This window comes from Mus pahari, chromosome 11 (assembly GCF_900095145.1).
Source record: "Mus pahari chromosome 11, PAHARI_EIJ_v1.1, whole genome shotgun sequence".
Lineage (NCBI taxonomy): Eukaryota > Metazoa > Chordata > Mammalia > Rodentia > Muridae > Mus > Mus pahari.
The window spans coordinates 7,002,428-7,029,415 of NC_034600.1; the positions used below are offsets into that span (position 1 = coordinate 7,002,428).

Below are 26,988 nucleotides of genomic sequence, written 5' to 3' on the forward strand. Positions count from 1 at the left end.
AAGTCAGCTCCATAATTGAAATCTCCAGTGAGGGAAAAATAGAAAGTTCTGAGTTAATGTAAGTTGCCCCTCCCTTCACTGAGTCGATATGAAAGTCTTTGGGGCTCTGAACCTCTTCGTTGAAAATTTAAAACATGTTTCTATGTTAAAAACTCATGTTGCTAATCAATCAATCTTCCCTTTCTTTTCTTTTAATGTAAACACTGTAATGATGGTGGCGCTGGGCTCCAAATGATCTGAGGTCGAATTTTAGAAACTGTAGGGGTCAAAAGCAAGAGAGGAGGAACTACAAGTGATTTAAAACGCACTATAAAAACGTTGTTTCAACACTGTCTAGAGGAAGTGCTTATTTTCTTACAGGATTTGAAGCAATGCATCAGGTAGCTTCCTTCCTCTGTTCCCAGCCTCTGAAAGATCAAAACACTAGTCCTAGGTTGTGTCTGTTTTATAACAAAAGCTGATACTCAGGAACCATTATAAGAATCCTATCCTCATTCCTCATCACCAGGCACATTTATAGGAGATATAAGGTAACACAGAGAAAATAGATGGAAGGGGGGGTAGGTAATGAGGGGTAATTGTTGTGCTTCCTGCCTTGGGATCTTGATAGTTATATTCAAATGAGACGGTTCTCTTTGAAGAATGGAGATGTTTCTCACAGCTACAGTATTTATGAACAGACAGCAGAACTGACCAATCCCACCAGTTTCTTTTCCTTTTCTTAATCCTTCCCTTGCCTATTTTAGTCACTTCTCCACCCCGCCGGGAATACCATCCAGTTCTCAGTCCAGGTAGATCTGACGTCAAGAGATGGCTTTCGTCGATTTGACGTGTAAACACTCATTTCTATTCTGGTTGGGAAGGCTGGGGCTCCACTCAGTCGGGAGACTGAAGCGCTTTAGTGAGCGCTCGCTCTCGCCGCCCAGCCTCTCCCAGTGAGCCTCCTAGCTCTAGTAGAGCAATCCAGACCCAGGAGAGATTCTGAGCTGCTGGGTGGAAAGGTCGAGTCTATCTGGTGTGTCTCTGATCTTGCTTCTTTTCTCCCAGCCCTTCCTGCTTGTGTGAGAGCAAGGTTTTGAGCCATGGAGCAAAGAGGCTGGACTCTGCAGTGTACTGCTTTCGCCTTCTTTTGCGTTTGGTGCGCACTAAACAGTGTAAAAGCGAAGAGGCAGTTTGTCAATGAATGGGCGGCGGAGATTCCCGGAGGGCCAGAAGCTGCCTCTGCCATCGCCGAAGAACTGGGGTATGATCTTTTGGGTCAGGTAAGAGTTTCCACTTTCGAAAAACTTTCTGGGGCTTAAGGACGCTGGTAGGGCTAAAGTGCAGTGGGAGCCGCAGCATGCGCTACCAGGCGCTCAGTGTCGCAAGCAGCTAGGAGAATCCTCCCCCTGCTCGCGCTTTTAGAGAAGAAATGCTTGCATTATTTACTGTTTGGGCTGGGCGCCGCTAAACAAGAGGAAGCTGCCCCAGCTCAGCCGACACTGTTCTCTCTGCTGTCGGCTCTAGACTTGAAATCCTCTTCCTCCTCGAGGTTTGGAAAATGAAATAAAAAGCCTTTTACGTTTGTTCGGGGAACTTGAGGCGCACAGGGGTTCTCGTCTATCTTGGGAGAGGAAGTGAGCTCGGCCCTCTGGGACACAGGAGGCTTGGGTCCAGAGCTGACGCTTTCCTTCTTTTTCAATATGGCAGCACCAGCTCCCAGTACTGAAAACAGGGGACAGGCAGGCTTGAAGATTCCTGTGTGTAAGGGCACGCCCAGCTGCTGGTACTAGTGACTCCCCAGTCAGGTGATGGTGGTGGTAGTTTAGATTCTGTAGGGGAAACTGGAAGGGGATTAGGTAAGGGAAAGAGTCGGAGCATCTCCAACGGGGAAGTACAGGATTTTCCCTGATAACTGTGAAGTCTGAGCTTCCTAACTTTGCATGGCCAGTGTCTTAGCCTCGTCTGGTTGCAGAAATGACTGTGGGAAAAGGATGCCTTTCCTTCTTGTACCTCGGCCAAGTGCACAAACATTTCCTGGGGTTTTCAGATTATGTGATAAACTGATATTTGTCCAAGTGTATGCTGAATTAACAAACAGGTGGGGAGGGGCGCGCAGAAGCATTAAGTGGGAACCTGCTTGGCAGAGCAGTCCCAAAGGAGAATCACAGAGGGTGTGATTTCTAATCTGAGCATTTCTTTCCCTTGAAATGGAGTCAAACCCCTCACCATTACCACAGAAATTGTCCACAGTTAAGGGGGAAAGGAGGGAGTAAAGAGTTGTAAAACATTTTGGCGCGTTTTCTATTCTGGAGGTGGTGACTGAGACTCAGAAGTCACAGATGAGTAATCGGCATAGGCAGTGTCTATTCCATACATCAATCCGCTAGGAAATATTCCTTCTCTAGCCAGAGGCTTCATTCTATAACTTTGTGGGATAAATGGTCCTGAAAGTCCCAGCATGAAACTCATTAAAATTCCCAGAGCCTTTCTGAACAGTTCCAGGCTGTGCCTCAGGGGCTGAAGACTAAAAGGAGGATCAGAAATGGTAAGGACAATGGACTAGAAATAAATAATTGCACCTGAATGCAATTTGTGTGAGAGATGTTGTAGTTGGTTTAATTCAGCATTTTCTTGATAGAAGGGGGGAAAGGTAGAAGGGAATTTGGGGGGCATGAAAGAAAGCTATTGAAAATATCTACTACACAGGAGTTGAGAAAAGTCTGAGGCTGCCAGAAGAACATGATGAGTAAGAGTAGAGAAGTCACTCCAGGCATAGAAAGTAGTTTACAGGGGGAACAGACACAAAGCTACTTCGAATTGTTTGGTTATTGTGTGTAATTCTTGAACATTTGGGGACCAAAGCGAGAGAGTAGCTGATGGAATTTTCCAGGTGGGTAATACAAGCATCATGGAAATTTGTATGTCCTAGGTGGGAGAGGTGATATTTAGTCAGCAGCTTGATATTTGTGAAACATAAGACTCTCTTCCCCCACATGCCACACATCAATTTCATACACACATCTACACCTAGACCACTATGTATAAAAAGTATTTTTCAAAATAAACTAGCTTCCCTCTAGTCATTTTTTTCGTTAAAGTGTCATATTCAATAACAAAAGTTTCAAAAATAATTTTAAAAAGACTAATGGTGCTTTCCTGGCTCTGCTTACTTCCCATTTTGTCCAGCATCTCTAAAACCGGCCTAAGATAAGCATCCTAACATTACAGCCTCATGACAAAGGTCGGAAGAGGGTAGAGACAAGGTGGCCAGCTGAGGGTAGAACCTTGTCTCATGGCTTTCAACATGTCCTCCCAGTCCCATCTAAGGCTCTCAGGAGATTCTCTGCCCAAGGCTCTGCTTTGGAAACAAACCTCAGAATTTCTACTGAAAGTGGTTTTCTCAGTGATGAGAACTTACAACTTAAAGAACATACACTTTTTTAAACAATACAATTGTCTATCTTTTAATTTAAAAAAATAGGCATTAAGTGATTTATTCAATTCACGTTTTATACTGTTTTATGTAAAAAAAAAATTAAACAATACTTCTAAATGAACCAGAGGGTATTGATAACCACCAGTAAGTACACATATCCAGAGGTGAGGCCCCAATCTTAAAGACAGTACATTTCCTGAAAGCATTGAACTTGTAAAAAAACACCAATAATGGCTGATAACATTTATCACAATTGATTCAGTTTATACCTACAATATCTTACTTTAACTAAATGTTAAATTTATTTAGCTAATAAATCTGAAGGGATTTTCATATATTCCACCAATAATTGTTTCCTGGCAGAATATGTTTGTTCAAATAGGCATTGAGAAGTATTTTTTTTCATCTAAAAAAAAATCAAGGTACTACCTCTAGAATATATGAAACAGAAGCATCACTATTCTCAAGTATGAAGCCAAAGTGAAATATATAACAAGGGCCATCTCAAACCTTCTGTGCCTTGCTTATAAGGTAAAAGTTAGTATCAGTGGATTTAATGGAAAATACTTTTAAGACAACTAGCTGTGTTAGTTTTTTTTTAGTCTATATATACATTTTGAAGAAAGTGGTTTGTTATTTTGATTTTTTAATAGATTGGATCACTTGAAAATCACTATTTATTCAAACACAAAAATCATCCTCGAAGGTCCCGAAGAAGTGCTCTTCATATCACTAAGAGGTTATCTGATGATGAACGTGTAAGTGTGCATTTGTTCTCAAATTCTCAGCCTAATCAACTGTTTTCTATAGGACTCCCAACAGAGGCATTTGATCCTTTTGTACTGTGACCATGACTACTGATCTTTAATTGCTTATTATTGCTTTCTATGGAATCGTGCTCATAATATGTTTGGATTGAATTAAGCTAACAAATGTTAACTTTATACATATGCTTAGTTATGTATGGTATATATTTACATATCTAAAGTTGACTTTTGAAGCCAGAAAATCAGAGAGACATTGATGAAATAATTGACTCTAGTCAGTCAACAGCCTTTTATGTCATATGGCAGATATGAAATGTTCCTTCTTCAAATCCTTGAATTCAGAATATGTAAAGATTATTTTAATATTTATTCAATGATGCTTAAGAAATGTGTAGCCAGATTTTTAATAACATTTCCATGTAATTGAAAAGCTTTTTACTATTTGCACTAATAAAAATATTAGTGTTTATAAGAAAGCTTCTACTCTATTTTTTTTATGAGTTAAGTATTTCAAAACGTGTTATGTTGTGTCAGTATCAACTCTTTTACATCCTGGTTTGTACACCAAGTCATATTTATTTGCCAACAGCAAAAAATATCTAGGGTAAATATAGATAAATAGGGTAAAGAAAATTTGAATAAATATTTAATATACCTATTGATTTGGGGGTCTAATTTCAAGGTCAGCAGCTATGCTTCAAGGAGTAGTGGAATACTGTATGACAATGCTGTCTTCTTTTCTGACCATGGAATTTCTGGAGAAATGTATGGTGCTTGAACAAATGTCTGTGTACAAGACTAATATTGCTTAGGACACCTAGATTAAAAAAAAAAGTGAGAAATACAAAGTATTATCTTAACTTTGGGAGGGACAAGAAGACACAGAAAGGAGATGGTGTCATAACAGTTGAAAGTATGTGGAATATAGGAAGCCTATGAACTACTTCGTGGTTTGGCTTCCTCCTTGATTTTTTTTTAATAAGAAAACATTATGAGGAGAGAAAATTGTTGAGATTTGGGCTGCCGGATTCAAAAGTAGTAGAACCTACCACATTGATGATACTTTATCAGGATCAAGGACCACAATCCTACAGCTCATGGTGGCCTATTGGTAGCTATTTGTCTCAACCTATGGCTAGATGTAGCAGACCAAACTGGAAACCAGCAACTTTAATCATAAAGTTCTTTTGTCTAGTGAGATCTTCTCTTATGCCCTCCACCAAAGTAGATGGCTTCTTGTATGTGGGCTCTAAAAAGCAGGCCAGCATCCAGTACTCTAACTAGACTTAATCCTTGGAAAAGGCTGAAAGAATTCCTTCTCTGCTTAAATAGATGCCCAACATTAATGTATGAGGAATTCAAACTAAAATCCCTTCTCATTTTCATGGAAGAATCTGCACAGAGTAGAAGAGTGTTCCAGCTATTTTTATTCAAAATGTCTCATGCAAATGAACAGATGGCTTAATTCTCCTCTTCAGTTATTTCACTGAATTTTGAGGAAACCCCAAGATACAACAAAAGTATAATTATTACTCATCAATAAAAATTTATTACAAGTAGATTATATAATCTTATGAATACTTTCCCTCAGAATAATTTTACTGTAGGAGATACATTGGAGTGCTAGAAGCTTGCATTGGACAAGATGGCATTTAGTACTTTTTGTAGATTAAAATCCAAAGCATTATTTATAATGAAACACATGATACTCATTATGCACATAATCAGAAGGCACTGACAATTTTCTCCATTCCATTTAATCTGTTCATCTAGAGATTAATATGCAATTCTGGCTAATGACATTAATCACAGCGTGGTTTGCTACAATTGGATGTTTATCTGATCAAATGGCAGTGCCACTTTTTTATGCCATTTTAAAAGTCTGCTCTTGATATTCATTTTGCTGCACTTTTATAATGGAGGAAAATATTCTTTTAAATATACTTCATGAAATGCACCAAAAAGTCCACATTTACAGGCTGATGAAATTCCCAACTTTAAGTGGTCCCCTTCCAAAGACCAAGCTAGACAACAGAAAATGTATTTCAAGTAAATGTGGTATTTTAAGCCAAAATGTTTGAGTTTGAAAATACAGGCACTTAATTGCTGGCTTTCCAGTCCCTCCATGTATTTATAATTAGCTTCCAATATGCTTTCTAATTGAAAATTCAAGACATTCCCAGTGGATATCTTTGGCCTTCATCTGAAATTTGTTTTTCAGTTTTAATTTTTGGATTTGACTAATGGAAATTCTCATATTAAATATATCCTACCTCACAGTGGACTGTTACCACATACATAACAGAAAAACTGTACTTGAAGCAGGAAATAGTGGTGTTTCCCAGCAAAATAAGAATATAATATTATCTCATAATGATAATAACTACAATATATTCCTGTATTCTCTTCAGGCCTCTGGTATAATAAGATTATGCCACAGATGTGGACCAGGTAATTTTTGTATTGTCAGATCTGCTTGCATAATGTATGAGGCTGAATTAATGACAGGTGTGACTAGTCATTTATCACCTCAGGTCTTCAATCTGTTTCTCATATTAAATATACTTAGGCAGGAGGTAAAAGCACAAGGGAGCCAACGTTTCAAATTTGCCCACATAGCACCATTATTCCATAACACTTGAAATTTTTCCCTTTGACTGTGGAGAGAGAAATGAAGCAGCAAGAGTGCTGTACCAACAGTCCCTGAAGCCTCCCGGCTTATTGACTTGTTGACTTGTCTATAGAAATGGACAAATTTGCATTGTGGCCTGTTTTCTTATGACAACATTCTGTAGGTCTATTCCCATTGTAAGCACAGTGGGAATGATCTGAAGGTCTCACTGTTGTCCTTACTGCTTCTCCTCCTGCTAAGAGTACACTTTTACTGTAATGGAGGAAACACTTGTCTCCTCAGAAGGCAATCTTCTCCCTAGGCTGGGAGTTTGAGTTGCAGTCAGGCAAAACATCACTATGATATGTGAACTTTAGGGAGAAGGGTCTCAAAGATAGAGGGGAGATAATTATATCTAGGTAGAAGCATGATTTTAATTTTCTTATTATAAAAATATTTATAGGTGATGTGGGCTGAACAACAGTATGAAAAAGAGAGAAGTAAACGTTCAGTTCAAAAAGACTCAGCATTGGATCTCTTCAATGATCCAATGTGGAATCAGCAGTGGTACTTGGTAAGTACTGAAAGGACCATTTAGGATCTAGGCTCTTTATACTGCTACAACATCTTCATGGTGGATCTGTCTGTATATCTATATTAGAGTTTCTAGAGAACAGAATTTATAGAAAAATCTATTTATTATCTCTGTATATTTATCATATATAAAGGGTATTTATTAGAATGGCTTATGAGCTGTGTTCCAGCTATTCTGACAATGGCCATCTACCAATGAAAGGTCCAGGAACCCAGTAGTTGTTCAGTCCATGAGTCTGTAAGTCTCAGCTGGTCTTCTATATATACTGAAATCATTAATGCCAGGCAAGGAATGGACTTGCTAATGAATGCAAGAAGGCAAAGAGAGAGCTAGCATTTTCATCCATGTCCTTCATATAGGGTAGCTGCCAAAGCTATGGCCCAGTTTAAAGAAGTATCTTCCTACCTCAGAAGACATGGGTTAGAAGTAGGTCCTCTCACTTCAAACCATTTAACTAAGAAGAAAATCTGTCACAGGTTCCAAATGTAGTTTAGTTGACAACCAAGATAAGTCATCACAACATATAATAAAGAGTTAGCAGAAGGTTATACTATCTAAAAAGTAGTGCCGATAGAAGTTTCTTGATGGTAATCTTTTGTTTTGCTGAATGGGTGTCTAAAACAAATCCACCTTTTAGTGCTCCTTGTCTTTGTGTCATCTTAAGTGTAGCTCGTGCAAGTGCAAAGGAATCATGTCTTAGCCAGAAAGAACTTTCAGACACATCACTCATATTAAGACCACTATGGTGGTGGAATTTACTCTAGATCACTCATAGAGAGTAGTCAAAACAATATGCAGTCCAAACCAACAATTCTTTGACATAATTCCAACAAGAATCTTTAAATGAGGCAAAAGGAAGAAATGCTAGAAAACTTTATTTACAAATACTTAACCTTGCAAATCATTTTTCCTTTGAGTTATTTACTACACCTTAACTGGTGTATGAACCTGCCTTCAAAATGTTCTCTGATGTTGTAATGTCAAGCCTGGAGACATAGACTACTATTAGCAGGATTTGTGGCTGAGAATAGAGTTCTCACAGCCACAAGCTAAGGTTTTTGTTTCTATATTAGACATGGAAGGCCAGGAGTTCCTCGTGCCAGTTTATAAATTAAACAATGCTTGCTGATTCCAACAGAAGACACATTTTGTATATTGACTAAAAAATAATCTAAGTTGCTTTCTAAGTGTTTGATATCACTAACTCATTTTCTCCTACAACTATCTTGTACTACTACGATAGATAGAACTCCTAATTTTAACCATTTATCAATGAAGAAAAAGAGACATTGTCAAGTTGAATAATTTGTTTAAATCTCATGGCCAGTACTAGTAGGGCCATAATTCATGGTTTCAGAGGACATATTCTTAACAACTATGTATTATAAATACTCTTGCAAGTTACATGGGAGCCTTCTTTTCTACCATTTGCCCATCAAAATGTTATGTATTTCCAACTCTTCTCATGCAGCCTCAAGATCACCTAATGTCTCTTCCTTACTACTACATTTGTATGCAGAACATTGACAAGGTGACAGTCTACTTATGGGCTTTATATTATTGTTGTATAAATACTGTTTGCTGACTCCATCTCCACAGAACTGGTACTCATTTACTGCTTGTCTCACATGCTTAGGAATGTGTTCCTATCTGTGTTATCTTGTTGCCCAGCTCTTCTGTATAGTACCACACTATATCAGGAAAATTACCTGAAAGGGAAACAACTACTTAAATTGTATATATGTAGAAAAAGACTATTAAATTTCAATTTCTAGTAGGACTATAGTCTTCTAGTCATTCCACGTGCTTATTTCTCTCTTAGGAAAATATTTCTCCAAGAAACTCAAATATGAGTCCTTAATGTAGCAATTAAGACTTAGAACAGGGAGAAGAAAACATATACCATCAAATAAAGCTTTAGTACAAGGAAAGCTTGAGCTAGTTAATACAACTAGAAAAAAAAAGAATACATGTAGTTAAGATACAAGAATAATTCATGTCTGATTTTTCCATAGGACAACTAGAAGACTAGCATAAAATGGGTTATTTGGCTTGTACCCTCAACTTTACCCAATTCCCTTTTTCTTGTTACCCAAGGAAAAAGAAAAAAATGTCCTTATGTTCATGTTTAAGCAAGAAAGATAATGATTTTTCCCAATGTCTCTTGTTTTTCTTCACTAGCAAGATACTAGAATGACTGCAGCTCTGCCCAAGCTGGACCTTCACGTAATACCTGTTTGGCAAAAGGGTATTACTGGCAAAGGAGTTGTTATTACTGTGCTGGATGATGGCTTGGAGTGGAATCACACAGACATTTATGCCAATTATGTGAGTCTGAACTGTCCTATTTCTGTCACTTAGGGAGTCATTTCTGCAGACAAGCAGGGCTTTTCTTTCCTTGAAGAGAGCTGGGCTGTCCTAGGGACAGTCCCTGGGCCTCTTATCGGTGGGTCTAAATGTGTTTTGTATTAGTAAGCATAAGAAGAGTCCAGCAAACTCAAATTGCACATGACAATGGAAGTGGGATAAGGGGCCCTTACACAAGTGAAAATTAAAAATCCTTCAGACCAGGAGCCATACTGAATTTAGAGCTGAAATCGGTCAGACCAACTTAATGCCTGACAACCTTTTATTGGTTACTTTCTCAAATTCTTTATGGCTCAGTATCCCTTAATCCTAAAGTTATATAAAGTAATTCCTACTATACAAAATCAAGATGAGCAGTTCAGAAAAAAAATGTGAAGCCAAGAATGGAAGAGTTTACTAGAAGTGGGAAAATGAATAAATGTCAGTATAGTTCCTACTAGAACAAGGATTCCATAATCGATCTTTTGTCTTTAAAGCAGAATGCTAAATGTTCCATTTATCAAATTATCCTTTCTCTTTCTCTTGTTCTTTTCTACCTATCCAAATTTCCCAAGCTATAATTCAAAACTAAACTACAAAGGAAAGGGGAATGTAGGGACAAGATTAAAAAAAAAAAAAACCCAGAGTAGAAATGAAGAATTATTAAAATATAGGGGAATAGTAACCATGGTGACAGAGTGTTTAAGTCAGAGATGCTTAAATGCAGCAGTAAGATTGAAAAAGAAGATGGACAAGGAAAGTTTTCTTGAATTTCAAGTAAGTTTTCAGTAATTAAATTTTATGGCTTCTTACTGTGCCTAAGAAGCCTAAAGAAAAGCATTAAAGAAGTTAACCCACCCCACAGCCACCTCTGCATCTTTGTTATGAAGGGATGTATGTCACACATAAATAATTAGCCCTGTAGCCTTATAAGTCATTATTGTCTCGAGCCTATTTGTTTCTGAAAAATGAGACAGCTGCACCTATGGAATGCTAACTTTTTCAGTTTTATGAGTATCTATGAAATATGAGTCTGATACAGACATTGAGTGTTGGGTGCCTTCTCATCATTGCTCCTGGCTTGTGAATATAATCAGCTCAGTCAGGCTAGAAGCTCTAAAGTACACTCTTTGGAGCTGTCTTTCAGGAAGGGCCAGGCTCTAAAAGTGCTGCCTTTTATGACACTATGCTGTTATTTTTGTTGCTTCTTTAGGATCCAGAGGCTAGCTATGATTTTAACGATAATGATCATGATCCATTTCCCAGATATGATCTCACAAATGAAAACAAGTGAGTAAATGTGCATTCTGGAGGAATAACGTTATGTACAATGTTTTCATCTTGTTTTGGAGACTTTTACTATAAATTTGGTCCAATTTCAAGTCTTGATAAATGTAAACCACTCTCTATACCATATTTCATTGCTTTTAAAGCAGGAACAAAAACCTGCTTTCATATTGCTTTTAATTTATAGAAACATACTTACTTAAATTTCTTACTTTATAAGGTTGTCCTTCTTGCATTATAAACTTAGCTCCTAAAGTGTAACTGAGTATTTGTAGCTTAGTGAAAATATTAGAAATGTAATAGATATAAATTGTATGCCTTCCTTTCCCCTTTTTTCATGAAAGAGGAACAAAAAGAAATGTCCACAACTCAATATAACACCCAACAAATCTCCATTATGGTAGCAAATGTGCTTTGTAATCTGGTTCCACCAGAAGGTCATGGCCAGACAGCAGACAAGAACATGCAGCAGAGCCTTGCTTTCTGCATCCATCTCAGTCTTGAAGGTATTGAAGCAGTCAAGAAACTTCAAGAGAGAAAAATGGGAGAGCTCTTGACTCTTGAACTAACAGCTTCCACCTTAGAGTTTCACAGTATAAATGAAGAGAAGAACTAGCCAGTCCTTCCAAAGCTAGAGGCCAAAGAATGCCAGAAACCAAAGGCTTTAAATCCCTTCTCCTAATCCTAAAGAATCTTTACTCTACAGACTTAATCTCAAAGTGGCCATGTCCATTTGAGCCTTTTATCTAGGACTGATATTTCTTACAAACTTAAAGGAGAGCCACACATTTTCTCCACTCAGAAGAGACTTTCGTCAAAGGAGATGAAATTGGAGTCATAACTGGGACTTGTTGCTGTCAAGATAGGAACAATCTTGAAAGATCTTGGTGTGTGAAGCAGTCCCCATGAAACATGAACTGGTTCTCTTTCCTCTGGGGCCCGTATGTCTTGGGTAGTAAGGTTAATTTAAAGTTATTTTTCTTTGACCTGCCTAAGGAACAGATACCCTGTTTGCCTTCTTGTGACATCTCTGGCACACTTCTTTTATATAAAGGAGCCCAACTCACATTATATCCCTCTCTACCTCAACCTTACTTCCAATGAGAACACTTTCTTGCCCCATCCTTCTCTCAGAAACGTAGATTTTTCTCCCCAACTCCACTCTACTCACTCCAACTAGCCCTACCCATTCTCATTAATTGTATTTGGGTACCTGGTCCCTTCTCTAGGCAGACATCAGATTTAGGTAGCAAACTACAAACAAGGACCACCTCTCAGGGGCATTTGACTCAGACTAGAAGTTGCGCTTACTCTTAACTTGAATACAATCCACATGTCTTCTACTCCAACACCTCCTCTTCAGGTAAAGATCCCAGACACGCAGTGCCTGCCTCAGCACCTATTACCTATTGTTCAGCTCCTTGAAGGTTGACTGTAAAGATCCTGTACATCTACAAAAGGATGTTTTTTCTGGTCTGCTGATCCATAACTACCCCTGACACCCTACCTCTAGAAGGCCAACACAGAACACAAAGAGAACCTGGGCCATATAAACTTGGCTTCCACTTTCAGGTGTCTGTTTCTTCCTTGAAGAAAAAGGAAAGCAGTGTAAGATTTATACATGATTCTTTAGTGCCATTTTCCTGGCTTTTAGTAATGGAGTTAACCACAAATACACTTTGGAAAAACAGCATTTAAGTAACAATAAAGTGGAAATGCTACTGGTGCCTCTTTGGGAGAAGCACAGACATCTTGGAAATGACAACAGGGCTCATGGACAAGCTTTCAGATATATTTCTCAGTCAAGACAGGTAGAAACAAGAGAAATACCATTTCTTTTAGAACACAACCATATGGGGTGACCCAGCTGGCAGTTGTAGCTTTGCCAGTTACTGGTATGGAGTAAGTAAGGGTAACCTTAGGGAAATCACCCACATCTCAATGCCTCTTCTTTGTTTCTACTTTTACCTAAAACTGGCAATAAGCTACCTGCAATCTGTATTTCTGAAAGTTCCTGAAAAAGTGTGCACTAGGTCCTTGGGAATAGGCATTACTTTATTAAAATAGTATAAAACAACATTCATTGCACCCCTCAATAAGACTAAGAGCAATTGGCCTGAAACCAAATGTGATTTTGGGGAGAGTTAGTGACAGCAGGCAGTGCATATCCATCTCATGCAGATCTTAGGGTCTGGCTTCAGGATAATTGTAGTTATCCTGAGTGATAACTTGTATCATGATACTCTGCCATTTCTCTGGTCAAGAGGACTCAGACCTTATATGAACCACATTTGTATCACTATAACAAAATTAACTCAACCTAGAAAGAGAAAATATTTGCCTTAGCTCACAGTCTCAGAGGATTAATTCCATTGTGAGTTGTCTCTGCTGCTCTTTGGATTTGTGATGGATGGTGGTTCCATTGTGGTGGAACAAACTGCTCACCTCACAGCAACAGGAAGCAACCAGAGAGGAAAAGACCAATTATCTCACAATCAACTTTTAGGATATATCCCTAGTTACAGAAAAATTTACCTTTTATTTTTTTTTTTTTTGAAACTTCCAAACAGCCAGTTTTATAAAAATTATATAAAGAAACAGTATCCTTAGCCACATGAGGTAGATATCTGAATATATTTAGTGGAGCAATATTTGTAACAGAAAAAACATTGAAATACTGGAAACTACTTGGATGACATATNAGTAGAAAAATTGTGAGGAAATTATGGAGAACTCATCTTATTAAATGTGTCACAGATATAAAACTCACAAATTGTATCTTCACATATTAACCTGAAAAGTTTCCCAAGATTTCGTTCTAGAGAAAAAAAAACAGAAAATTTAAAGCAAATAACATGAAATATAAAAATATTTTACTGGAAAAATAAATTTAAACAACTCATTTATATGATCATCAATACTAAAAGTGAAGAATTGAATTGAAATTAATTTGGGGAAAACTTTATTTTGCTCTTCCATACTGAAGAAAGCTAGAAATCCTCTCATAAGAGGTTCCTGAAACTCTCAAAATAGCACAGTTTTATATCTTTTGAGAATTTTATTTATTTATTTATTTATTTATTTTTTATTTTCTTTATTTACATTTCAAATGCTATCCCGAAAGATTCCCATACCCCTCCCCCCACCTCTGTTCCCCTACCCACCCACTTGTTCCAATCTTTTCCAATAGGACCAAGGTAGAGACTTTTGGGAAACAATCCATATCCAAAATGATTTTCTTTCTTGTTCTAAGAGGTAGCTATGTTACCCTTGTAGTGCATTCCAAAGTACCATATAATAGTGTTTATGCTCATCCTGAAACCCTGCTTTTCCAGAGCCTTGGCAATCATAGATCTTCCATATGGTGTTGAGTTAACATGCCGTCAGTTCAGCAGTTAAAAGCAGTCTTAGAGAAAGGTTAGATTAAACCTATATATAGTGTGTGTATGTCTATGTGTGTTTATGCATGTGTATGTATGTGTGTGTTTAAATCTCAGCATGTTTTGAAAAGAAATATTTTATATAACTGTATTATTATGGAGATATGGAGATTACGCAAATATGCATATATTTGTGAACATCAACACAAAGAAATGTAAATAAGTGTTTACTGAAATGATTTTGATGATAAGGTCAATGGTAGTGGTGTTGACAATTAATGATTGTCAAGGTTTCTCACTTAGCAACTAAGATGCACTGCATTTCATTAAAAAATCAGCATGACAAGAACAGTATCATTTGATGGGAGCAGAAGGAGAAACACATTTTGATTTTTTTTTAGCCAATTCAGAATGAAAATATTTCTTAGAGTGTTTCTTGACTATCAGCCAGAAAGATAGTATCCCAGTTGTTTATTAGAAGCTACAAAAAAAAAAAAAAAAAAAAAAAGAAATACTTTCTGGAACATTGCCAGACATAAGACCCTTTAAGTTTAAAAAATGAATGGCTCCATTCTGTTAGCCTGTTCAGCAACTGGAGACTTATTAGTTACCAATTTTTATCATAATTATCTCTCTAAATTATTCTTATCATTGCTCTTCATCACTGCTCTTCATCATCACTACATTAGGAAGAACATAGAGGCTGTGCCAATCAAAAGAGGAATCACCACATAATAAACCTTAAAATTACAGCAATACTTACTATTAAGATACCATGAATCTGTATTCAGCATTTCAACAACAATTACAGATTATTTTTCTAGTCAAATAATTAGCGTGACAAGAATGTCTTAAGCAAAATAATACTCATTACCTTTTGAATTTTTAAATCAGTTTTTAAAACGCCAGTTACTACCACTATTCTAAGTAGAAGTTGTTTGTTTGTTTGAGTAATCAACCACAATTTGACTACATTTAAGGCCAGTTCTATGAGATGGAACCCATACCTGACACCACTAAAGTGGCTATGAGCCCAAGACTAGATAGATTATGAATCTAGAAGAAAATCCAATACTATTTATTGTTCTGCTAAAGGAGCATAACAATAAAATGATTCCTAATGACATATTGCTGTACCCATAATAAATTTCTCATCCCTCATCAAAGAACCTTCTTGCAGTACATAGGTGCCCAAACTGCTCTAGAATATATTGCAGGCAGATTGCTGTTATGGGCCACAGAATTTGTAGCTCAATGATATTGACAATTACTTTTTTTCTCTGGTAATGTACAGAGTACCTAACAGCACCATGAATACTAGTCAGTAGATGGGTGAATTTTCTAGTTGAGCACCAATTTGATTCTATGTTTGATGACATAAAAAAGAGGTGTCTTCAGCAATTATAGGGCCTTGCCATCATGTTGTGGTACATAACCAACACAAATGACTGAGAAACACTCAGAAAATGTTCAATATCCTTAGTCATCAGAAAAACAGAAGTTAAAAGTACTTTGAGATTTTATTTTACCATAGTCAGAATGACCTAAGATAAGATAAGCAAATGACAACACATGTTGTTGCAAATATAGGGGATAAGGAACATTTATTCATTGCTGGTGAGAGAGCAAACTTGTACAGCCACTATGGAAATTAATGTGGAGGTTTCCCCAAAAGCTGAAAATAGATCTGTCTCAAAGTCAACCTGGACCACTCTTGGGCATATACCCAAGTTCTCTACATCTTCCTCCTACAGCAACAGAGTTAGTTACTTGTCTTTCCATGTTTATTGCTGCTTTATTCAGAATTGCCAGATATTAGAAACAGTCTAGGTATTCATCCACTAGATAATGACAATAGATAATGACAATGGAATATTATTCAGCTATTAAGCAAAATAAAAATTTGAAAATTTTAGGTAAATGGATGGATCTAGACCCCTAGAGAAAAATACGGCATGTTTTCTGTTATCTGTGGATGCTAGTCTTTAAGCTTCCATTATATGTACTTCAATCCAAATAACCACATAAGTTAGGGACCTAATTAGAGACCAGCAAGGAGGGGCAGGGGAAATAGAGTATCATGCTATAAAGAGATAAAGGAAGAACTAGAAAAGGATTAAAGAAGGTGAGGGTAAGGGAAACTAGAATAGGATTAAATAAGAGGGTGAGAGAGATGAGTAAAGTAGGGAATATGTGGAGGAGCATTAAAAACTTAAGTCCTGGTGAAAACCCATATGGAAATCTATTATTGTAAAAGCTTCCTTAAGTATACTGTATGAAAGAAATTTAAATGGAGTTACCATATAATAGGGGAGAGAATACCTCAACTAGAAATGTTATGCTACAAAGTAAAACATCCAATGACAAGCATAGGTAGAATCTTGTTGAGTTTGAACTGATATTATTGAACTGACAAAATAATATAAGTTCTGAGTTTGACCCTTGGCCAAAGAGGATCAACATAGGCTATTATGAGTTATCTTTTAAATGTTCTGATTTGTACACATTCTCTAGAACATTTCAGGGCAGCTTCACTTGCATATGAGATAATCCTGACTCAAAGGTATTTAAAAATCAACTGCAGATGTTATAAGACCTTGGTAGTTGTGTTATGTGCTCCCTCAACATAACAATACTGCCCACTTAACTTCATTCTCCATGGGGTCCTGAGTGGCATCAAGAGGCTCCTGACTTACCTGTTCAAAGTTTACAGAGAAGGGCAGTATTTTCTTGCCCCAGATCAGCATCTGTGCTTGAAAGCTGACTGGGGAGAGGTGTGATACTTCAGAGAAAAGAGTAAGCAGAACTGTCTTTGTTGGCTCAGTAACTTCAGGGATTTTATATTCTGCTATAGGAAGAATTACTCTAGTCCGTGCAGTACTTTCTAGAGGTAGCTGGCTAGTGTTGGTACCAAAAGTAACCCTTCTTTGTTTCTTCATTTCAGCATATCTGACAGTGGCTCCTGTAAGTCTCTAGCAGCTTTTGTACTATATAGCCAGATGTTTCTGCAATTAATTCACTTCAGCATTCTCATCAGTTATGGGCCTTTCTGAGTTAGGCTGGTCCAAACTAAAGACAATTATTTCCTCCAGAATTTTAGAATTGGTGCTTCAGTGGTAGAAATTAGCATGATCAAGGGTGGATAAATCCCCCAATACTCTGAAAGCAATTCCTCTCTTGGTGATTGGAAAGCAGTCTTGTTCAGGCCTCAACCAGGTTAAGATAATGTCTCATTTCTCAATTAGTCAGTAGTATCCCCAGAAAATCACATATTCTTCTTAGTATCAGGAAGTTGTTGACTATCATAGTGTGACACACAGTAAGAAGAACAAAAGAGAGCTAACAAGGGAACCCTAGTCTACCTTACTTAGTAGGGCTGATTGAGGACCACTTAATCCAAGGCCATTCTGAGAACAGAAAGTCAGAAACAATTTCATCGCCAGTATTTAAGGATCAGAAGACATATTTGTGACACTGTCCTTAGGTATTGACATATTCCCAATAATGTAAGAAGTTACATTGGCTCAGAGGCTATAGTGGCTGGGCTCTTAATATATGTTCTAACTTCTCTGCACAAACAACTCACATCATCTTCACCACAGTCCTTTGAGGATAAGTTACTGATCCAAAACCACACCATCAGTTACTGGCAGAGCCAGAATTTGAACTCCCATGCTTTGAAACCCACTATCTATAGCCTTCAGCTCTACATATTTCGTTTAACTTCCTTAGGAAGAACACATAGAAGAAAGCTTATAAAGTGTCAAAACTATGACTTTATGTGAAAATACAAATCTTTATTTCTGTTTTATAAGTTTTATTATAATCTTTATCTTTAGACATGGAACAAGATGCGCAGGCGAAATTGCCATGCAAGCAAATAATCACAAGTGTGGGGTTGGAGTTGCATATAATTCCAAAGTTGGAGGTAAGGCAGTCTTTTCCTGTGTTTTGGCTCTTTAATTGGATGTTTGTGTTCCCTGCTATAAAATGGTGGGAGGGGACCAACCATTTTCTTCAACCAATGAGAAAATGAGTTTCTTACAAAATTTGCTGCAGAATTTGAGTGTGACTTTCAAGTAAATCAGTAGACCTGGATTTCTTGAAGATGAATAGCTAAATATAGCCTAGACATCCTTTCAGAGAGAATAATGGAATGGTGGATGGCACTTGATTGAAATCTAATATTCTCTGTGCTCTGCTTTAGAAGAGATAGGTATAAGCTCTTGCTAAGAAGGAATAGACAAATTTTTCCTGCTCATTCTATAGATATTCTTTGCTTATAATCAAAAAATAGTTTTTAAAAATGATCTTTAAAAAATATGTTCTTGTTATATAAAGATGCTACCTTAAATGCCAAAAAAAAGGAGAATCATTAGCTGTTTTGTTCAGTGTGGCATTTTAATAAAAAAGCCATTTATATAAATTAGAAGTGAACAGAGGGGACTAATTAGAATAAGCAGAGGTTACCAATGCTAGGATCAAAATAGCAAAGGGAAGGAAGGTCAGTAGAAAATAAAGAGAGGACTCCAGAGCCATAGAGAATTCCTGGGAAGAAGCTCTGGCTTCACATGTGTAAAAGCAGCAGCTTCCAAATAGGATTGAGGCAAGTGGGGATGGGAGGATGAACAGCACTTTACTCAGCTTCCATGACCACCCTCCTACCTGGGCTGCATTTTAAAAAGGCCACAGGGACAGCAAGAGAGCTCAATGGCAGAATTCACACTCCAATGAAGAATGCCGGAGAGCAGATCTATTAGCCTGTAAAAAGAAAACCAAAATCTGTCACCTTTATTACTCTCCCTTCCTTGGGGTTTCACAGCTATGTAGTAAATATTGCACTTAATTTGGATTTAAAACAAAGAAAACATTTATATAGCATGTCACTACAATAAAATTACATTAAACTCTACATAGTTACAGTTTAACTTCAGCTATGGATTTCTTTTTACAAACCAAATAAATATACATTGTGTCATGGATATATGTGTTTTTCACCAATGGAGGACACTCAGATTTTCAAGCATCACTCCTGATGTTTTTCTTTGTTTGTTTGATATTATCATCTTCAAAATACTGTCCTAATTTAAAAAAAGGAATGCAGGTACAGGTGTAATCAACTTAAAAAAATGTCATTTTTTTTAAGTATCTATAAACCAAACAGCTATAGATTGTGAAGAAATGATCTGATTTTCATGTTTTGGAGTAGAATTGAAATCAGGTTCTTAAGGTAACCAACAAACTAAAATATCAAACTTCTGATCATAAACCTATTGTGCTTTTTCATCACTCCAGCCTTTGGTGGTCTAGTCCCCATTTGACAAACAATTTAATGTATTAGGTATCCATTGTATGCCAATCAAATATCATACAATACATAATAGAACATGACCTTACAGTAGGTGGGACAGGTTTTGGGTGCTATATTTGTTGAGATAGAATCCTGGCTCCCAACTTTTAAGATATGCAGTCTTAAGCTACTGTGGCTCTTAAGTATCAGTCTGCCCACCTATAAAATATAGGAATTACAGCACCCAATGCTTCTGTAAGGCAAAGGACACTGTCAAGATAAAATGGCAGCCAACAGACTAGGAAAAGATCTTTACCAATCCTAAATCTGACAAGGGGCTAATATCCAAGATATATAAAGAATGCAAGAAGTTGGACTCCAGAAAACCACATAACCCTATTTAATACTGGGGTACAGAACCAAACAAAGAATTCTCAACTGAGGAATACCGAATGGCTGAGAAGTACCTAAAAAAAAAAAATGTTCAACATCCTTAATCATCAGGGAAATGCAAATCAAAATAACCAGTCAGAATAACTAAGCAGAAACTCAAGTGACAGCAGATGCTGGCAAGAATGTGGAGAAAGAGGAACACTCCTCCATTGCTGGTAGAATTGCAAGCTGGTACAACCACTCTGGAAATCAGTTTGGTGGTTCCTCAGAAAATTGGACATAGAATTACTGGAACATCCAGCAATACCTCTCCTGGGCATACACCCAGAAGATGCTCCAACTTTAATAAGGACACATGCTCCACTATGTTCATAGCAGCCTTATTTATAATAGCCAGAAGCTGGAAAGAACCCAGATGTCCCTCAACAGAGGAATGGATACAGAAAATGTGGTACATTTACACAATGAAGTACTACTCAGCTATTAAAAAATTAATTCATGAAAATCTGGGGCAAATGGATGGATCTGGATGATATCATCCTAAGTGAAGTAACCCAATCACAAAAGAACACACCTGGTATGCACTCACTCATAAGTTGATATTAGCTCAGAAGCTCAGAATACCCAAGATACAATTTGCAAAACACATGAAACTCAAAAAGAATGAATACCAAAGTGTGAATACTTTAATCCTTCTTAGAAGGGGGGACAAAATACCTGTGGAAGGAGTTACAGAGACAAAGTTCAGTGCAGAAACTGAAAGAATGACCATCAAGAGACTGCCCCACCTAGGGATCCATTCCATAAACAACCACCAAACCCAGACACTATTGCAGATGCCAACAAGAGCTTGCTGACAGGAGCCTTATATAGCTGTCTCCTGAGAGGCTCTGCCAGTGCCTGACTAATACAGAAGTGGATGCTTACAGTCTTCCATTAGACAGAACACGGAGTCCCCAATGAAGGAACTAGAGAAAGGACCCAAGGAGCTGAAGGGTTTTGCAGCCCCCAGGAAGAACAGCAATATGAACTAACCAGTACCGCCAGAGCTCCCTGGGATTAAACCACCAATCAAAGAAAACAGGCAGAAAGACTCATGGCTCTAGCTGCATGTGTCACTGAGGATGGCCTAGTCGGTCATCAATGGGAGGTGAAGCCCTTGGTCCTGTGAAGGTTCTATGCCCCAGTATAGGGGAATTCCTGGGCCAGGAAGCAGGAGTGGGTGGGTTGGGGAGCAGGGGGAGGGGGGAGAGGATAGGGGATTTTCAGAGGGGAAACTTGGAAAGGGGATAACATTTGAAATGTAAATAAAGAAAATATCTAATTAAAAATTTAAAAAATATTTCTCATATTAATATTACAAAAAAAGGAGTTACAGCACCTATCAGAAATAGTAGTTATAAATAGATGAGTTTCTGTTTGCAATATGTATGGAATGGGTAGGAATAATTTAAGAGTGCTGTTATCATCACCTCCATTTTATAGTTGATGAAAATTAGGCTTGGAGGGGTTAAATAGTTTGTTCAGTGTCAATACAGTTATAAAAAATGAGAGCTGAAATGTTTTTCTTTCAAACACACTTCAAAGGATTTTGTTATTTTTGTTTTTGTTGTTTTCAAACAGGGTCTGTAGTCCAGGCTGTCCTTGAACTCACTGTGTAGCCAATAATGATCTTGGATTCTGGATTCCCCCACTTGCCTCATCATCTAGCTGCTGGGATTGTAGATACTACCTCGTTTAGCAAAGCAATTCTCAAAAAAACTACATGACTTTCTTTGACCGTGCAAATTATGTATTCTTCCCCCTCTGTTTCCTAGTAAATAATAGTGTGAAAACATAAACCTGCATAGTCCACTGAATTATTAACCCAAAGCTGGGAATAACCAGGTATCTGTCTGTCTTGTTCAAATTGCTTTTTCCCTCTTGGCTCTTAGATTCATGAGTCTGATGATGGGTGACAGAGTGTTGAAAGGCATAGAGAGCTCTCTCCTGATGAAAAACTATCTGCATCAGCAGGGAAATTTGTCACAGTGATTTCATCCTTGAGATTATTTAGAAGAAAAGAAAGAATGTTCCTTGAAAATATTTCTCAGCAAGCATATAAAAGAATAGCCTCTGGGTTACGTTTTATCCAAGCTTAGAAACAACATTTCCTTCTCTCTGTTGGTTTCCTATTGTGGATGAATCTTTCCTGATCAGGGATACAGTTTCTGATCAGGGTTCTTCTATGAGAGGTTGGACCATAGCCATCATGGCACAGTCAGGAGCAGGTGTGTTGACAGGAGGACTTTTGGGTTTTATTTTTCCTTCTAAAAGCTCTCTGTCACCTGTCAGTTTGTTAGGATGCTAGAGGGAAAGGAGACACTTTTAATGTTACAGAACTACTGCAACCTTATAATGTTATAGTATATATTATAATTATAATATTACAGAAATTCTGGCATTTCCTCTGTTGGTATGATGCCATTTATTTTGGATCTCAATATTACTGGCAACAGCTTTTAAACATCAACAACAGCATCAAATCACAGCTCCTTTGTAGTACATAATATTAAGGCAAGAAAATTCACAGAAACAGGGTTTTGTCCCCTGGGTGCTATTAGGAACCACCTCACAACAAGTGTTGAACAACCAGTGACTGCTTTGGGTATTTTTGTTGTGGTGGTGGTTTTGTTTTGTTTTGTAGTATCAGAAAGTCCCTTAAGACTGTGATTGCTAAGAGTGGTTTTTTTATATATTTTATTGATTTTATTTATTTATTTATTTATTATTTTCTTTATTTACATTTCAAATGCTATCCNGAGACATGCTCTTCACTTTCTTTCTTTCTTTTTATTATTATTATTTTCTTTATTTACATTTCAAATGCTATCCCTAATGTTCCCTATACCCCCTCCCGCCCCTGCTCCCCTTCCCACCCACTCCCACTACTTGGCCCTGGCCTTCCCCTGTGCTGGGTCATATAAAGTTTACAAGACCAAGGGGCCTCTCTTCCTGTACCCAAGGTGTTGTAGGGGGCTAAGAGTGTTTTATTTTTCTCTGTGGACACACTGATATTCCTGTTATATTTTTCTTGTGTTGCTTCTTTGTTTTGCTTAGGCATAAGAATGCTGGATGGTATTGTAACTGATGCCATTGAGGCTAGTTCGATTGGATTCAACCCTGGCCATGTGGATATTTACAGTGCAAGCTGGGGCCCTAATGATGATGGAAAAACTGTGGAGGGTCCTGGCAGACTAGCCCAGAAAGCATTTGAATATGGTGTCAAACAGGTGAGATGCTAACACAGACGCACATGAAACAGTGAGGCAGGGAGAACACTTATGTTATAGGGAAAGATATGATACACTTTGAGGAAAAGACTTTCACAACTTTAAATGCACTTAAACAACTAAATCATTCTTCAGAGAGATGGATGTTCAAAATTAAGAACATTTGCACATGTGGATCCAACATGGTGCAAAGACTCATCACTTTTAGAATATTTATATTTAATGTATTTCTTGAGGCTAGGGAGTCAAAATGTCATGGTTGATTATCATGAAAATTTGAGTTTGAGCCTCAGCATCATAGTATAAAATCAGTAATGATGGTGCTTGCATTCCCAGAGCTGAGGGAGTGGAAACAGGAAAAGATTCCTGATGTTCTCTGGCTAGTCAGGCGTTGATAAGAGACTTTGTCTCAAATTAACAAGATGGATATTAAAAAAAAAAAAAACAAAAACCAAAAACTAAGTAGGGGATGGAGAGATGGCTCAGTGATTAAAAGCAATGACTGCTCTTCCAAAGGTCCTGAGTTCAAATCCCAGCAACCACATGGTGGCTCACAACCATCCATAATGACATCTGGAGTGTCTGAAGGCAGCTACAGTGGTGAACTTACATATAATAAATAAATAAATAAATAAATAAATAAATAAATAAATAAATAAATAAATAAATAAATCTTTTAAAAAACCTAAGTGGGTAGCGCCTCAGGAATGACAGTTAATGCTAACCTTAAGATTCCACACATACAGCACACATATGAACACATGTACACACATATGACACGTGGAAACATGCAAATGAACCTGCACACACACACACACACACACACACACTTTTGTACATATTTCTCATTTTTCTTCAGAGCTTTTTACTAGGTAACCTAGCCTTCTTCCAATTGCCGTGAGAGTTCATTCTTGAATGTAGCAACACCCTGCCCTCTACATTACATGAGTACCTGGAATCCTTTCATCCCTCATATGTTTCTTTTTCTCATGAGCTAACTACATTGTTGGACAGATTGTAAGACCTTGAACTATGCAGGATGAGACAAAAGTAGAAGCTTTGGAGAGCACCAATTGAAATATCACAGAAAGAGTGGCCTTGACGAGTTCCATTCAAACCAAGAGTCCTTTTAACGCAGCTGCAAGGCAGATTTGAATAATGCCTGATCTTGTCATTCTAACAGTCAGCCAGATGATTCAAGCAGAAACAGAGGAAGTTCAAAGATTCAAGTCTAGTGACATAATGACGACTAGAGTGAAAAATTTATAGTTCATATGTTAAAGGCTGGATTATGAATCTAGGAAGAAAGAAGAAAGGAAAAGCCTAGATCAATCCCACTGCAGAGAAGGCCCTGAAAACAGGAGGCAGGCAGGGAGGGATACTCTGCTTCTAGTCTGAGAAACACAATCTGACAACCCTTGAAACTTTGAAATTAAAGACAGATTACAAAGGATTGTCTCTGATAATACTGTGCATATATTTTCTGACAGTTTTAAAGAGCTAGCTGGTAACCACAATTGATAATAGATTGTTATACATTCTTTCTTTTCTTTCAGGGGAGACAAGGAAAAGGCTCCATCTTTGTCTGGGCTTCAGGGAATGGGGGTCGTCAGGGAGATAATTGTGACTGTGATGGCTACACAGACAGCATTTATACCATCTCTATCAGCAGTGCCTCCCAGCAAGGCCTGTCACCCTGGTATGCAGAGAAGTGTTCTTCCACATTGGCTACCTCCTACAGCAGTGGTGATTACACGGATCAGCGAATAGTAGGTTGCTTTGTTTCTGTGTCTCTGTTGAAGTAGCGAAGAGTAAGACACACTTTCAGAATGATCTTCTTCCCTGACCTTTGTGGGAAATGATTTGTTTCAGCTTGATGTATCAGTTGGGGAGACGACTGCTTATTCTCTTGAAAGACGAGCATATTTTGGAAAATTTCTTTCAGGAATAACGGCACCTCTGCCGAGAGGGTCTTCCCTGTCTTTTTACTCAGCTCTGAGAAGTCAGGAAACCTGTCATTACATGCAGCGAACACTCCAAATGCCTTCTGCTTGTCTGATGCCTCCCTGGAAACAGCCTGAAAGAAGATTTCAGGGTCATAAGGCTTCATCACCCTATGCTTACTGATACTCTAATAACAGGGATATAGTCTGACTCAACCATTAGCAAATGATAAAAGTATAGACTCTATACCAGTAATATCTCCTAAGAACAGATAAACTACACGAAAAAAATAACAGTCTCAGTTTTGCCTGGGATGAACTCCTCAGCCTCTGGGGAAAGCAGCTCAAGGAGTTATATGCTTAGATCTCCTCCAGCCCACGCCTGCCTGTGCCTTCACTTCCATGAGTCATGAACAATTATTGAATTTCCCTTCAAGGGCATAATGAAGAACTGTTTGGAGGCTTTGAGAACAGAGATGGGTACTTTCAAACGTCTAAAGCCTCAAATTTAACTAGGTTGATTCTATGTAGATCCTAATCTCAATAAAATAGCAGGCTGTGAACCAGATAATAATTACCAGGCTTTGATGGGTTGCCAGTAACCCCAATAGATTATGATAGGATGTTATACATTTTGTTCTTTGTGGGAGAGAAAGGGCTTAATCATTGTCTGGTCTTCAGTGGATGGGGGTTCTGGAATATATGCATAGTTCTCACTAACAACCCTAAAAAAGCCTAAGCAGTACCAAGATGTGGTTTGCACAATATCCGTATTTATAGCTCCTTCTGTACCTACTTCAGGCAGCAGAGCCGTGTAGTTTCCACTGGAAAGTGCTGGCCTTCCACTCATGCCATATGTTCAGTTACTTGAATAATAAACAGACTGTGACATTCTAGTCAAGGGTTCTTTTTAGTAGGCACACTTTATAGCTTTAGAAAAGAACATAGCAGACATCTCTACTTGTGTGTCAGAGGCCCCTGGCTGTTTCTATTCCTGAGGCATCCAGAGCTGACTTCAGAAAATGGCCTGTTAAGCATTTTAATATTTTTACTGCATAGACTCCCCCTCATCTAAAGCAGAGAGAGGTTTTTCACCTTGGTAGCGATTCATCCTTAGGTAAAGCTGTTCTGGCAGAGACAGCTGGTGGATTCTATTTGAGACAGTTGCAATAACATGCTTTTCTGACATAAACCTTTTTCTCAGTATAGTCATCTCTAGGGGCTTATTTTCATCAACAGGTATAAAGGGCAGCTTGACTTGCACAGTGCTCCGAGAAGCAGAGCCACCATAACTTGAGAAATCCAAGGACACTAAGAGGGAAACCAAAGGAAGTGATAATAGAACACATTATTTTTTTACACCTCCATCCTACACATTGAAATCTCCAGCTAAAACTGAAGCTCTGAAGTGTGGTCATTGTCTGGTTAGGAAATTTTGGCCCTGCTGTTTATTAAGCCAGCAGACTGACTGGAAGTCTTTGTGGTATTTCTGCATATCTGCATATGGTATATCTTCATAGCCTCTTTATTATTCTAAAACTAGCCTACACAGTTCCTTGCATGCACTAACAATATTAACAGATACTTTCACAAGGCAGACTCTCACTTATGTCTAGAATTAATCAGGAAATATAAATCCCATGCTGCTAATGTGAAGACCATATAACATGACTGTGGGTCACATCT

General features: G+C 37.8%; 1 protein-coding gene across 1 annotated transcript in view; it reads left to right on the forward strand.

The window, feature by feature from the left end:
* The first annotated feature begins 768 nt into the window (after positions 1 to 768).
* Pcsk1 (proprotein convertase subtilisin/kexin type 1) overlaps positions 769 to 26,988 on the forward strand; it is a 47,025-nt gene continuing 20,805 nt past the window's right edge. The window contains exons 1-9 of the mRNA XM_021208402.2: positions 769 to 832; positions 1,048 to 1,262; positions 4,072 to 4,176; positions 7,260 to 7,370; positions 9,573 to 9,719; positions 10,951 to 11,027; positions 18,244 to 18,332; positions 23,187 to 23,359; positions 24,916 to 25,128. Coding sequence (XP_021064061.1) covers positions 1,083 to 1,262; positions 4,072 to 4,176; positions 7,260 to 7,370; positions 9,573 to 9,719; positions 10,951 to 11,027; positions 18,244 to 18,332; positions 23,187 to 23,359; positions 24,916 to 25,128 — 1,095 coding nt within the window. The 5' untranslated portion in view covers positions 769 to 832; positions 1,048 to 1,082. The remainder of the gene's footprint in view (positions 833 to 1,047; positions 1,263 to 4,071; positions 4,177 to 7,259; positions 7,371 to 9,572; positions 9,720 to 10,950; positions 11,028 to 18,243; positions 18,333 to 23,186; positions 23,360 to 24,915; positions 25,129 to 26,988) is intronic.